Source organism: Lethenteron reissneri, chromosome 28 (assembly GCF_015708825.2).
Source record: "Lethenteron reissneri isolate LAM-NWPU_2019-01 chromosome 28, ASM1570882v1, whole genome shotgun sequence".
NCBI classification, from domain to species: domain Eukaryota; kingdom Metazoa; phylum Chordata; class Hyperoartia; order Petromyzontiformes; family Petromyzontidae; genus Lethenteron; species Lethenteron reissneri.
In genome coordinates this window covers 9,414,655-9,428,653 of record NC_083806.1, presented here as the reverse complement: position 1 = coordinate 9,428,653, position 13,999 = coordinate 9,414,655, and the positions used below count along the sequence as shown (strand labels likewise).

General features: G+C 43.0%; 1 protein-coding gene across 3 annotated transcripts in view; it reads right to left on the bottom strand.

Annotated features, from left to right (window-relative positions):
* Nucleotides 1-935: 935 nt before the first annotated feature.
* CABP7 (calcium binding protein 7) overlaps nucleotides 936-13,999 on the bottom strand; it is an 89,118-nt gene continuing 76,054 nt past the window's right edge. For all 3 annotated transcript variants that reach the window (XM_061562058.1, XM_061562060.1, XM_061562059.1), the window contains one exon: nucleotides 936-3,673. In XM_061562058.1, coding sequence (XP_061418042.1) covers nucleotides 3,546-3,673 — 128 coding nt within the window. In that variant the 3' untranslated portion in view covers nucleotides 936-3,545. The remainder of the gene's footprint in view (nucleotides 3,674-13,999) is intronic.

Genomic DNA, 13,999 nt, shown 5'->3' with positions numbered 1-13,999 from the left:
TCGTGAATTATAAATGCTTAATTTAAACATATTCATGGGGGGAAAAGTGAGCATTAGGTGCATATAATTATGAATGCCCGCAATTAAGCTATCCCCTCCCCCCAAGTGTAATGCTAGCCTCGCTATTGTACACATCGCTAAAGTCTTCACCGGAGGTTGACAATCGTAATATTGGAAACACAGAATGCATATCCGATCGTCGTGTCGGGGAATGTAAGGAGAGGGTCCCAGCTATTGGAACCACCGATACGTGTCCATCGCTCTTCACCACGCACACGGAGAGGGCCACGTGGATACACACACACACAGCACGTGTCTTTAAGTCGTCGTCACTAGCAGCAGCAGTAACACACACTTGTTATTGCACTGAGCGCACACACACACACAAATATATATATATAAACACGTACCATAGCGTCGGCTAAGAAAGAGATCTGTCCTGGAAACGTGGATACAAGTTAGGACACGTTTTTTTTGACAATGGCTGGTGTGAGTTATGTACACGTACTGCGTATATACTGTGAAGGGTTCACTTAGAACGAACATGCACAAGTATGAGACGTTGCTGATACATACCTATTACGTGATGCAATTGACTGTTTTAAGCCCTTTTTCGTATGTGTACCCCGAAGCACACAATGTATTTACATCACGCAGTATATATATGCACATACTTGAAATGTACATGTATATACACTAGACTGTAGGGTATTACATGTACATTGTACGGATATATTACACGCACCGTGCTTTCAAAGCTCAAAAACAGAACGTAGAAATTGCAAAGCATGAATTCTCTGTCTATATATTTTGCAAAGCCTAACAAAGTTAATCTTTGAGTGAGCGCACAGTGCGATGTATTACTTATTTGCACTGTTTTTTTTTAAATCTTTAAAACATGTTTAACCCTACATCATTATGAAGTCAGGCAGCTATTTAAAAAAATGTTTATTGCATGGATTTTTTTGTTTAAGTCAATATGATACAATATATACAGGTGCAGGCAACCTGATTAATAAATAATAGTCACGTTAAGTTATAGTGCAATCATAGGCTACAACTCAACTTAAAAAAGAGCTTTTCTAATCAATTTGAGCCATCGAGTTAAAACATTCCTGCTGATGCTTTGTTACAGTACCTCCCCCAGAAATACCCATGAACAGCAGTTCACGTGAATGTCATTCCAGGGAATTGCCATCTCTTTAAAGAGTTATGTAATAAAATGTATGTGTGTGTCTTTTAAAAAAATCTATTCATATCATCTAAACATTTCATAGTCTATAGTTGTATCTTTTCTACGTGTTGTAAGTTTTCTGTTTGACCGGTCCTAGAAGGATCTCCCAGTGGAATGAATCGAACAAAATAACTTAGAATTTTGTTCCGGAGACAGAAGAAAAAGCAATATTGCTCTTGGTATACTGAGAAAAAAATTGTTGTGGTAATTGTTTTGTTTGAATCAATTGATTCACGTTACATTTTCCCATTTAAATAAAATAAACCCTTTCTAAGTGCGTTTGCTTGTATGTTCCACACCTAATCTGTCATTGACAGCTTCACTCGCTGTATTTCACAAACTAGGTCATCGTTTTTTGGATTCTTCAACGTTTCAGCAACCCGATAAACACCGCTGATGGTTTCTGCCCCCTCCCTCCCAACAAAAAAAACTAATGGGATAATATTACACCGTAACAAAAAAAAATCTAACAGCTAACACTTATTATTTTCTACAAAATATTGTGCAACATATCTCTTTTTTGTTAGTTGGCAAACCAATTTTTTTCGTCGTATAATCTTCCAAAGGGGCATTCGATAAAGACCTTGACGGGGTGGCAGGTTTTTTTTTACGCGCGGAAACATCGTCGGGAATTTCAGAGACGTTAACTTTATCAACTGGGATCAATGCAAAGTAACTCTAATTAGCATCACGTATGAAGTGGAGAAACTTGTAACTTACGGTATTTATGCGTACGTCTGTTGAACATTCTCTGGGTTGCATTTACGAGTATTTCATAAAAGTGGCGAAATGTACTTCCATTTGTGTTATTACTACTACACGTGTTATTAACACACGTCATTTATATATATATTTTATAAACTACATTTCTACGCTTACTTATTACGCCGGTGAGTTTCATTATCACGTATTTAGATTTCCACGGCATAGCAGCCGAGAGAAACATAACATGGATTTTTTGTTGTTGTGCTGTTCTACAAATGCGGGATCTGTATGAGCTCTGACTGACTGCCTTTCGTCAACCAAATTGTGAAGCAGCCAACACGGCACCTCTGGCACGCCAGCTTGACCTCCTCCGAGTTTAGAGATGCACACAATCGGCGGGTGGAAGGGTACCCACTGCTTGGGCCCAGGTTGTTTCGATTAAGAGGTCAGTCGACGCGGCCCCCTTCCCCTCTCTTCCCTCCAGAGCCGCATCCAAAGCAGCACCAACAACAACAACATCATCAACAAAGCTCTGCTGATATTTTCTAACGCACGCGCTGTTGGATGCGATAAGGCGCGTTCAAGTTGGTCGACGTGAAATGAGGGCAGCTTATAGAAATATACACTTGTGTCTCCAAAGAGACGGGTTTGGTTAAGCAATCATAATTCATTTAATGAGCATAACTCACGATTGTTAAGAAAATATTAAAACAAAAACAGAAATGACGTTGACGCACAATCCTCTGTGTTCTTGAAGAGTTGTCCTATCGCAGGTCGTTTTTTGTTGTTGCAATGAGCGCAAGTAGCGTTGGTCACAGCAAACCTCCAGCACCTGCTGCTGTTGGTGGAGCAGAAATGAGTTGCATGACTGGCCCTGAAATGTAGACCTCGTAGCTTCGAAGCAATGAGCCGGGATCCAGTGGGCTGCATGCACTTGCGCAGTGTGCACATGCAGTCAACACAGCGCACTGTGGAAACAACTGCATTCGGCATCCTCACCGTGTGAAATCCCAGTCGCTCTTATATACAAACATTGCATATTCCCTTAGATAAGTAATACATCCAATCCACACGTGTTCGTCTTCTTTTTGTTTTGTTTTCCCGGTGTATTAAAGTGTGCAATTTCCACGCAAACGCTGTCCTTGGCGTCAGCAGTTGTTGTCAGTAGATAAACACATCTGCACGCCACCGCCGCCGCTGCCTGTCTTGTTTATAGTGGACAAACCACTGTGGACTACAGTGAGTGATCCCGCCGGCTCTGGGCAATGAGAGCTGTTTAGCGCGAGATATTCCACGCCACCAAGGCAGCCAGCATTCTCACGCTCGCTCAGATTCCTTGCTCGGAGCACACGCAAAACAAAGAGTCTAATTCAGGTCAAGTGTGCCACAACGGTGCGTTTCACCAAAAGCATGTTTTTTTCGTGTTTTTCGTTATAAATCTAAAAATAAATACTTTACTTAATCATACACATTTAGGAAAACGAAGGTGATGCTGCGCTGGTCCCGTTGATGACGCCTCCCTCGGCTTGAATTGCTCGGCGGGCCTCTTGAGAGAGACCACGGATGCTGGTCCACGACGTTTCCTCCGACCCACGGCAGCCGGGGTTCACTGCATGCCGCTGCGCAGGATCTGATTGGCGGCGATGAGCATGACGCTGATGATGAACGCCACGGCGAACGCGCAGATGAGGCTCTTGCGCACGCACGTTTGCCTGTTCCGCCTGCCCGGGTAAACTGCAACAGAAAGAGACGTTTTTTTGTTTAACGCTCAACGTGTTCGCGGTCAGACAACAAACGCTCACAGCGGACACACTCCACTTGGCTGGCGGGTACGCGCACAGAATTCATGTGACAAGTGGATGACGGAGGAGTGGATTGTGGGTAAAGGTGGTTGTGTGCACGTGATCGCGCCCTTTGCCAACGAGTGTGTAGGAAATTGCGTTCAGTCGTTGCAGCACGGATGGGACTGAATTTTGTGCAATAGCGGCGTGAACACCGCTGGATTGCGATTGGCTTGTGGCGGGCGGGAGGTCGTTTAGTCCGCGTCCTGTCCTCCAGACACACATGCAAGGCCGGCACATGGCTCACAGCTTAGAGCCGCGTGGAGCACTGAGAGGGTGAACAGGAGTGCTGTATCTGTGCTCGTGTAGCGGTTAGCGCACTGCGCTCACTAAACTATTTGAAACTATTTTTTTAGTGTACCAGGTGAGGCGCCCACTGAGCTGTATAGCTCTTGTTCAGAAACGACCTGGCCACAAATGATAAACGAAGTGGCTTGTCACGTGGAAATTAATAGCAACCAAATGCTCTTTGTTTTTTTCGGTAAAGTCACGTCGGTAAAAACACTTGTAAGTGTGCGTGTCTTTGGCCGCAACCAAGAGTCTCTCCATCGACCAGCTCCGTCCCACCTCGCCGATCAGCGGCGTACCGGCTTCTACAGACACAAATCAACTCCCGACTACGACCCGTGCGTGGCTCGCGGCGACCCACGCGCTCTGCTCGCGCGTAAAACCTCGCGCGTAATACCGCCAGCTCACTGCGAAAACAACACCGTCGCCTTTGGCGAGTTTGGACATTTGCACCACAAAAACATGATGATAATGATGATGATGCGTTCAACCACCTCCTCCAACCGCTATGTCCTCACTAATCCACTCTATCCACAACTTTCCACGAAGAACATTCACGCAATTATTATTTTTTAAACAATACGTATAAAAGAAAAAATAAGGAACATCATGATAAGAGATTGTTCATGGGTTTGGCCAATAAAACTCTAATGCAATAAGCAAATCGTGCCAGCTTTGCCCTTGTTTATTGATCGTACAGATTGTGCATTAATAAAGATATCAGCACAAACACGAAAGAGTGCAGAGGTCCTCATTACACACCTTCACGAGACCACAGAGCATCGATCGGGGTCACTCTTGGGAATGATCCCAGCAGTTTCCACTTTTTAGCTAGGCCTCTCTTACCACACCCACAAGCATGGCTCCCTGAAAGAGTTTCATTTTGTTTAATATGTGTTGAGAGAAATGTTCATCCAAATATAATAGAACTGGGGTAAAAGGGATTATTAGCTGTAAATACATGACTGTGATTATTTGATGGTATTTTTTGTTCAGCAATTACTGACAGTCCTGAAAACAATCAAAGAAGTCACTTATTAAGATGGGGTGACTTCTAGAATTGAAGCTTTCGTGACTGCAAGGATTCATACTCTTAGGTTTTTTCGGTAAAGTCACGTAGGTAAAAAATAAAATTAATAAAAGTAATAATAGAAATAAAATAAAATAAAAAATCACGACGTTTCGAAGGCAACACAAGTCTCCGTCATCAGGTGGGACCGTCACAGCTAAATTTACTGTATCAAGTGAGGCAAAACATTTCAAGATACAGTAAATCTAGCTGTGATGGTCCCACCTGATGACGGAGACTTGTGTTGCCTCCGAAATTTCGTGATTTATTATTTTATTTGATTTCTATTATTACTTTTATTAATTTTAATTTTATTTTTTACCTACGTGACTTTACCGAAAAAACCTAAGAGTATGGGGTGACTTCACGTGGTCATCTAAGCACTTGAACCAGGAAAAATATTTCAAAATCGTTTGTCCCTGTGCTGTGACAATGGGCATTACGCCTGAGCCACTCGCTCATGTTTAACTTGCGCACAATTTTACCACAGCGCATTCAAAAGATCACAATTATATAAATCTGAGTAAAGTTCAGAAATGCATTTTACCAAAATGAGCACAATGTTTCAGGGCTGATTTAACTTTCTCTTTCCGGGACGCAGTCAGCAATGAATTTGAATTCGTGCGCTCTGGACTGTGTAGCACTTCGCGAAAATGCCCTTGGCAATGCAAGGTCACGCGAGGAAACATACAGCAAGCTGACTCCTGTACTTTTTAAACGTACGTTCCGAATGCGTTCTTTGTATTATGGGCCAAGTAAAAATACATATAAAATGTATTTTTGTGAATGGAGGGCTCTAGCAAGGTATGTCCGTGGGATAAAACAGAAAATAAGGATGTATTGAGCCACTATTGGGAAAAAAAACCCACTTTCAAGGTCCAAGGCACACATTTTTCTTCATATCTGTAAGTTATATAACAGCTCTGAAGAATAAAACAATATACATCTCACGAGCGTCACGCCTGTTCATCTGCATTCAAGTAAATACGAAGGTGAGACGAGATTTCGGCAGAAAAGTTTTAAATGCAAAAGGGCCCCTTTGCACCCTTTCCCAGATCCCTTTGCGTCTCAGCTCACAGTTATGGGTGGTGGTGGTGGGGAGGGGCACGGATGTTGGCTCAGAGACATCGCCCACCACTCCCTTTCCCCTTGAAACGAAGTCTCCCCACCCTGTTCACTCCCCCCGCCCCCACTTCACAAAGCGCACCGTTCTTAATTTTGGAGCTTTCGTGACTGCAGGAATTAATCTTTCGGTTAAGTCACGTCTAAAGATAAAATAATAAATTAAAATAATAGCAAATTACGACGTTTCGATTGCAACACAAGCAATCATCAGGCATAAAAGAAATAGCAACAAAAAATCTAACTAGAAAACTATAGACAGACATACAAGCAGACAGACATCACAAGGACACACAGAGAGAGGACACATATTGGCACAAAGAGAGGGGTCGTTTATTTAAGGGACCGTCACAGAAACGACCCCTCTCTCTGTGTGTCCTTGTGATGTCTGTCTGCTTGTATGTCTGTCTATAGTTTTCTAGTTAGATTTTTTGTTGCTATTTCTTTTATGCCTGATGATGATTGCTTGTGTTGCAATCGAAACGTCGTAATTTGCTATTATTTTAATTTATTATTTTATCTTTAGACGTGACTTAACCGAAATAACCAAAGAATAAACCGCACCGTGTTTAGATTATGCGCGTCCACTCCATGAAGCAATTCCTTCAGCTGTTTGCAGTCCTCCAGGTCAAACAAAACTGCGAGGGGGTGTAGAAATGCATTAAATTAATTGTTCAAATGGAATTACCGATTTATCCATTAAAGCCGCAGCGAGTCGTATGAATCCTTCAGGAGGGTCATGCATTGTCTTTTTTTATTATTGTAAGCTGCTTTCAATAAATTAACGATTAGTGTGTTCATTATATCAGTGGGAAGAAACCGGAGCGCCCAGGGAAAGCTCACACGTGCGGGAAGGCAACATTCTATCCCCGTACAGATGGAAACAGATGGCGATTAGTCCACTTGCTGTACCGAATACTCTTTGTTTTTTTCGGTAAATATCACGTCGGTAAAAAATTATAATAAATTAACTCACGACGTTTCGGAAGCAACACAAGCCTCCGTCATCAGGTGTAACAGCAATTTGACCGGAGCAGTTACACCTGATGGCGGAGGCTTGTGTTGCTTCGAATCGTCGTGAGTTAATTTATTGAAATGTTTTACCTACGTGACTTTACCGAAACAAATCAAAGAGTATGAATCCTTGCAGTCACGAAAACTTCAAATCTAGAATTTGCTGTACCGCCTACGCCTGAAGAGCCAAGGTGATGGCACCTCGATGCCAACAGGAAAGGGAGTTTCACAACATTTGTGTGACCCACCAAACCCTCGCTGCCTCTAAAAGTGATGGTTTACAGCAGCGGTCGGGAACCTATGGCTCGCGAGCCATATATGGCTCTTCCAGTGACGGCATATGGCTCCCAGACAATTTTGAGTTGAAAAAAAAATTAATAATAAAAAAATCAGTTTGGAACTGATTTTAAAATACTTGTGATATTGCTTAATAATACTGTGTCATTTTAAAGTAAACAGAAATTAGTTTTGAAGATAAATTTCACGGGTCACGCCTGCATGAAGCTCAACCTCACCACGTATGAACCAGACTACAAGGCCATCAGCAAAACCATGCAGCACCAGAAGTCGCATTAAAAGTAAGACATATTTAATTTATTATACGTAAAAAATACTATATGGCTCTCAATAAAATATATTTAGAAATATTTGGCTTTTATGGCTCTACCAGTCAATAAGGTTCCCGACCCCTGGTTTACAGGCATGTGCCACCACCAATGGGGATAGGAGAACCAGATGTGAAAACACAAACAGATGACGTCAGCACGTCTGTTGGTGAGGTGGTACCAAACATCGCCTTTCGAGCAAAGCGTCCAAACTCTGGAGAACGAGTGAATCGGAGGCAGGGGTGTGAGGGGAGTTTTATTTAGGGAGATGACGGGGAGAAGGGAGATGTGAGTCGACTCAGGGCAGTGGTTCCCAAACTGCGCTCCATGGAGCTGTGGTGGGGCGTGAGGCTACTAATACATGGGGGGGGGAGGGGGGGGGTCCGTGTAAAATAAGAAAATAACATCTTCTTGGTGCTTTCGGTAAAGTCACGTAGAAGGGAAATAATAAAATAATAAAAATAAAACATAATAAAATAATTCTCACGACGTTTCGGCCACAACACAAGCAGCATTAAAAAGAAAGATTAGATTTAAGAAAAAAAATGTAATTGTCAGCCACACTTATGAAGCAGGATAAACCCAGTCACGTGGTCCTCTCATCGCCAGCATCGCAAGGGCAACACGTGACACACCACAAATAACCAACGCGAGTTGGTGTAGCAATGGGAAGCTTCGTAGCATTTCATTATCTCCACGTTAGCTGCTGGCTTTACACCAGATCTTGGGAGCCATTTGTAGCAATGGTCCCGATGAGTGCACTAAAATGACAACACAATGCCATATGCCATCTTCGGCAGCTGGCTAAGAACATTTTCAGCCTCTGGCCTCCTTTGTCGCACAAACATCCGGGTCAATGCCTCAGTTTTGTACTTTCGCAGCTGTACCCCTGGCTATGTCTTAGAAAGTTTGACAAAAGTATGTTCTTTCTGTTCCACTTTAGTGAACGACGATTGAAGCAAACTCCCCAAATACATTGTAATGCTTACAGCCACAGTTTTCTCGTTGGAACATTCTAAAAGCCTTGAAGCAAAACCCTTTGCACAACAAAAGTTAATTGGGGCGAGTGAATTATGCAAAGCGTTTCCAACGACGTGGGTTATTGTTGAGGCGATGTTCGGCTCTGCGATGTGGTTTTTAAATCCTTTATATTAAGTTCGCTTGCTTGCTTGCGTGCTTGCTTGCTTACGACCGTGCAAATCTTTCGGTCGTTTTTTAACCCACTTCCCGTGATCCAATCGAGCTGACATTTTGCACACAGACTCGTTGTGCGTGACAATTAATTTTCGAGAAATTTTTTTTCCTAAATTTTACACTGTTTAGGGGAAAATAAATAAATATTTAATTACCAATTGCTTAATGCTGGCAGACAATCATCTGACCCATAGGTGGCAGCCATCTCAAGCCAGAGGACGAGAGGACTCTAGCCGCCACGCATATAAAGGATTTAGAGTGAAAAACTTTGTTTTTACGGGTTAATTTTAAATCCTTTATTTTCGGGTTGCGTCGTGTGCTGTTCGCTCGTTAGGTCTGACATTTGGCCACGTGGTGCTGGGAGCTTTTCTTCAGGAGCTGTATTTAATGGCATTCAACCGAATTCACGGTCAATCCCCGAGATTTCACTCCACGTGCTCGGAGCTTCTTCAAGTGGAATTCAGTTCCCGGAGAAGCTCACACAGCACGTGGAGTGAAAACGTTTGGACACCGCGCTGAAGAACCGAAAAAGCACGTCACGTGTACGTCACCATATGTTGAACTTCTTCCGCACCGTACGTAGCTAATCGTCGGTGTGGGGGAAGGACAACAAGCGACGGCGCGTTCGTCACTTGCTGTTGATGCCTGCAGTTCGTTTCCGGCAGGCCACCGTGGTTATCACTGCAGCTGTGTCCGCGCCACCTGCTATACAGTGATCGTGAAAGCTCCCGTGACCTCATTCCAAAAAAGTGGGCCCATCGTGTGCCATGGTCACGGGTCCAAATGTTCCAATATTAGAAAAATAAATCACCCGCAAATTACTCAGTTGGGATTTTACTCACAGCAGCATCGCCCCCCTCCCCCCCCCCCCCCCGCCTGTAGAACTACCACAGACTGTCGGTGGAACGTATAGCACCTTCGCTTGATAACACATTCCTGTGGAGGGAGCTGGTAGGAACGTTGGGTTGCTCGGTCAATGGCCAGAGTCAACGGCGGCGTGGTGTATTCCGCAAATATGCCCAACTGTGAGGGCGGGCACAAGCCGGCGTTAGTAGGTTAAACGTTGAGTTTTATAAGGGCACCACGGGGTGACCAGCCACCCCCCACTCAGCCCCACCCTCCCCACCCAGCTCCTCCCCACCCCACCCAGCCCCTCCCCACCCTCCCCACACAGCCCCTCCCCTCCCCACCCTCTCCACTCAGCCCCTCCCCACCCAGCCCCTCCCTGCACGACGGACACAATAATCCCCTGTGGGCTGGTGTAACCAGGAGGTTCCTACCAGTAAAAGCACGGCGTGAACACCATACGTACTAAATCATTATTAGCAAAACATCAGAGAGATAAAGTGTTCGCACTGCACCCTGCCTGTGCGATCCAGGCCGGGTTTACAGGTGGGACAGCCTCTGCATGGCAGGCGATTCTGCCGCGCGGAGTAGCAGATGCAATCCCCGTCTCTCTAACCCATCATTCTAATCCAGTTCTGGAGCACAGATGGACTGTGCAATTCTCTAAGACGGGACCAGCACGTTCAGCACTTGGGCAAATCATAAAGTCGGGTCAAGTGCATCCATAATGTATGGTTGTTATCGCTCACATTGCAGCTGTCGTTAATTTGAGCAGTGATGTCTAAATAATGAGGCTTTGCCTTGTCTGTGAGCTATTCATTCGGTCGGATAGTAAAGAGCTCAATATCTACCCTCGCTTCACTGCCAGAAATCAGTTTCTCAGCCTCTAAATAATGAGTTTATGAATATATTATGGTTCACACCGGAACAATTATTTATAATCGGAGGCCCCGCGAACGATTTGAATGTCAATGGCACTCTTTACTGTAGATGCGCAGAACACGTTAAATATTTGAAGAGGGTACTACATCGTGGTAATCACACATACAACAACAACAACATCATCTACTACACATTTTCAAGGTCAAGTTTGGGAAAGCAATACTATACATTTTATTAATTAATATTTACACAAATATGACTGCTTTTTGGTGGGAGCAATTTTGTTTCTCAAATACATTTTAGAGCAGGGTCTCTCTACGCTTTGTGATATATTGCACCCATAGCTATCGTGCAACAGTGATGGTCATTCCACAACGGGTACATTTTCTGGACCCACAGGACCCATATTTCTATCGAAATAAATGTCTCATTCGCCACTGCTCGTGCATGTCATTACATGTATCATTTTCTATCAAACCCAATTCAGCCGAAGCGTGATTTCCAGTCAGAGTTGTAATTCCATGTAACTTAAACATAATTATATTCTTGGTTCTTTCGGTAAAGTCACGTAGTAGGGAAATAATAAAATAATAAAAATATAAAACAATAAAAATGCTCACGACGTTTCGACTGCAACACAAGCAATCATCACCTGATGATGATTGCTTTATATTTTATTTTAATATTTCTCTTCTACATCACTTTACCGAAAGAACCAAGAATATGAATCCCTGCAGTCACGAAAGCTTTAAATCAAAATTAAACATAACTGTTTATGAACGTAAAAAAAACAATTGCAAAGTGAGAGTGCTGACTAATGTAGCTCAAATGTATCTCTACAAAGGCGAAACGTCTACTGCTTTGGTATTATTTTCCAAGCGTTGCCAGAGTGTACATTTCTATATTCATCTTCACATAACACATGTCCATTGGCACAGTCTCGGCCAATACATTTTCTCCGTGGTAGCGTTTTGATGAGCAAAGTTTATCGTGCATTTCAATGGCATGCACGAACATTTTTTTTCCAAAAAGAAATCTAATTTTTTTTCCAAAAAAAAAATGTGATCACTCACTTTTATACGACTGGATGTGATGTGATGCCGTGGCCTGTATGTCAGCAGCTCATCACAGAGTGCCGCCACATCCTAGTGTATTTGTGTTACACAGTCGGGGTTTCAAGGTTCATCAAGCCCTCCTCCAAGGGATTCAGGGTCACAATTCGATTCAAGAATTGATTCCGTTTCTCAAATTTAAACAATTTTTTTTATTTTACCAGGTAAGGCCCACTCAGCTATAAGCTCTTTTTCAGCTGTCATTTAGCCACAAATGATAGCTCAACGAAGTGACTTATCATGTGGACATTTATATCTGCCAAATAATCTAAACACGTTTCTAAATGTGGGAGGGAAAAAAATTGGAGGACTTGGAGAAAAATCTACGTGACCACGGGGGGAACATGCAAACTCCAAATATACAGCAGGCGTCAGAGTCGGGATCGAACTCACGACCTTCTGCATACCTGGCGAGGTAGTTAACATCTCGCCACTGTGGCGCCCTTGTGCTGAATGAGTGGCCACTCGTGGCTGATGGAGTATTGTGACCCCATTACATGCAATGGTTATAAACTGAAGAATATGTATTCGTACACATGCAAAAATATGCATGTATTGTTAGCTTAGAAATAATATTAGTCAATTAAATTATGAATTATTATTCCCTCGTATGCAGTAAATATAATGGAAGCATTCCTATTTTGCTTTTGCACTGATGCCAAGTATTGGTTTACTGATTTTTGTAGTATATAACAATAATCCAGGTCTGGTAAATTATATCTTCATATTAGACATTGGGAAGGAGTGGTTGTGCAGTGCTTCCTGCCCTGTCATATGAATCCACAACAACTCTGTTCAATTCCTGATCAAGGCTAACGCCAGCGGCTAGTAATCGCTGAATCCATCCTGTACCCTGTTCACCAGCCCGCACCGATAAGCGCGGTGAAGTATGGTCAAACAACTTGCACGTCACTATGGGAACCTCATTTGCCAGTAAAAATATGATAATTGGTTTTTTACCCTTCTATCTGGCAACAAAACTGACACCTTTTTACAAGGAGTCATGTTTGCATAGACCGCAATACCTGCAGTCATAATACAAACAAAAGAACATAACTCTGATAATGTGCACTGTCCTTGAAGTTGATTGGTCCACACCCGAGACAGCTTTCTTTAGAGCCTAGTCTCACATGGGTTGGACCAGATGACGCCACAGTGCACATTATCAGAGTTATGTTCTTTTGTTTGTATTATGACTGCAGGTATTGCGGTCTATGCAAACATGATTCCTTGTAAAAAGGTGTCAGTTTTGTTGCCAGATAGAAGGGTAAAAAACCAATTATCATATTTTTACTGGCAAATGAGGTCCCCATAGTGTAGATGTTTTCCCCGAGCTCTCATACTCTGATGGTGCATTGTCTTTGAGTTGTGCGCCTTTTGGCGTCTTCTGGTCCAACCCATGTGAGACTAGGCTCTAAGGAAAGCTGTCTCGGGTGTGGACCAATCAACTTCAAGGACAGTGCACATTATCAGAGTTATGTCTTTAGTTTGTATTTATGACTGCAGGTATTGCGGTCTATGCAAACATGACTCCTTGTAAAAAGGGTGTCAGTTTTGTTGCCAGATAGAAGGGTAAAAAACCAATTATCAAACTTGCACGACTGACAAGGCGTGAGCAGGGCTGGATTGAGGTTCTTGGAGGCCCTTGGCACTTCTGTTTCGTAGACCTTCAGTGATAACTTCCGTGATAACACCTTGTTATTCCTTGCACTACGACTCTCTATTGTGCATGGGATTGTGCGAAAAAACACAATTTTAAGATGTTATTTGCTAATTTTGCACTATAAAAACATCTCCAAGAGCTCATCTCCGGTGTTGTTAATTTATCTCACCTTTTGAAAAAAAATATTGACATGACCCTGTCTCTTTGTATTTACACCGTGCTTAGCCTTGCTATGTAAAAATATTCTTTATTCAACAAAAAATACACGGTCACATTTTTTTCGTAGGCCCTTTTAGTTTTCGTAGGCCCTAGCCTCAGTGCCGACTGCGGCCTATTGTAAAATATGTCCCTGGGCGTGGGCAAGCCTTCATCCAGCAGTGTATTGACAAAGCACGGTAAAGTGTTATTTAACATCATGCACTGT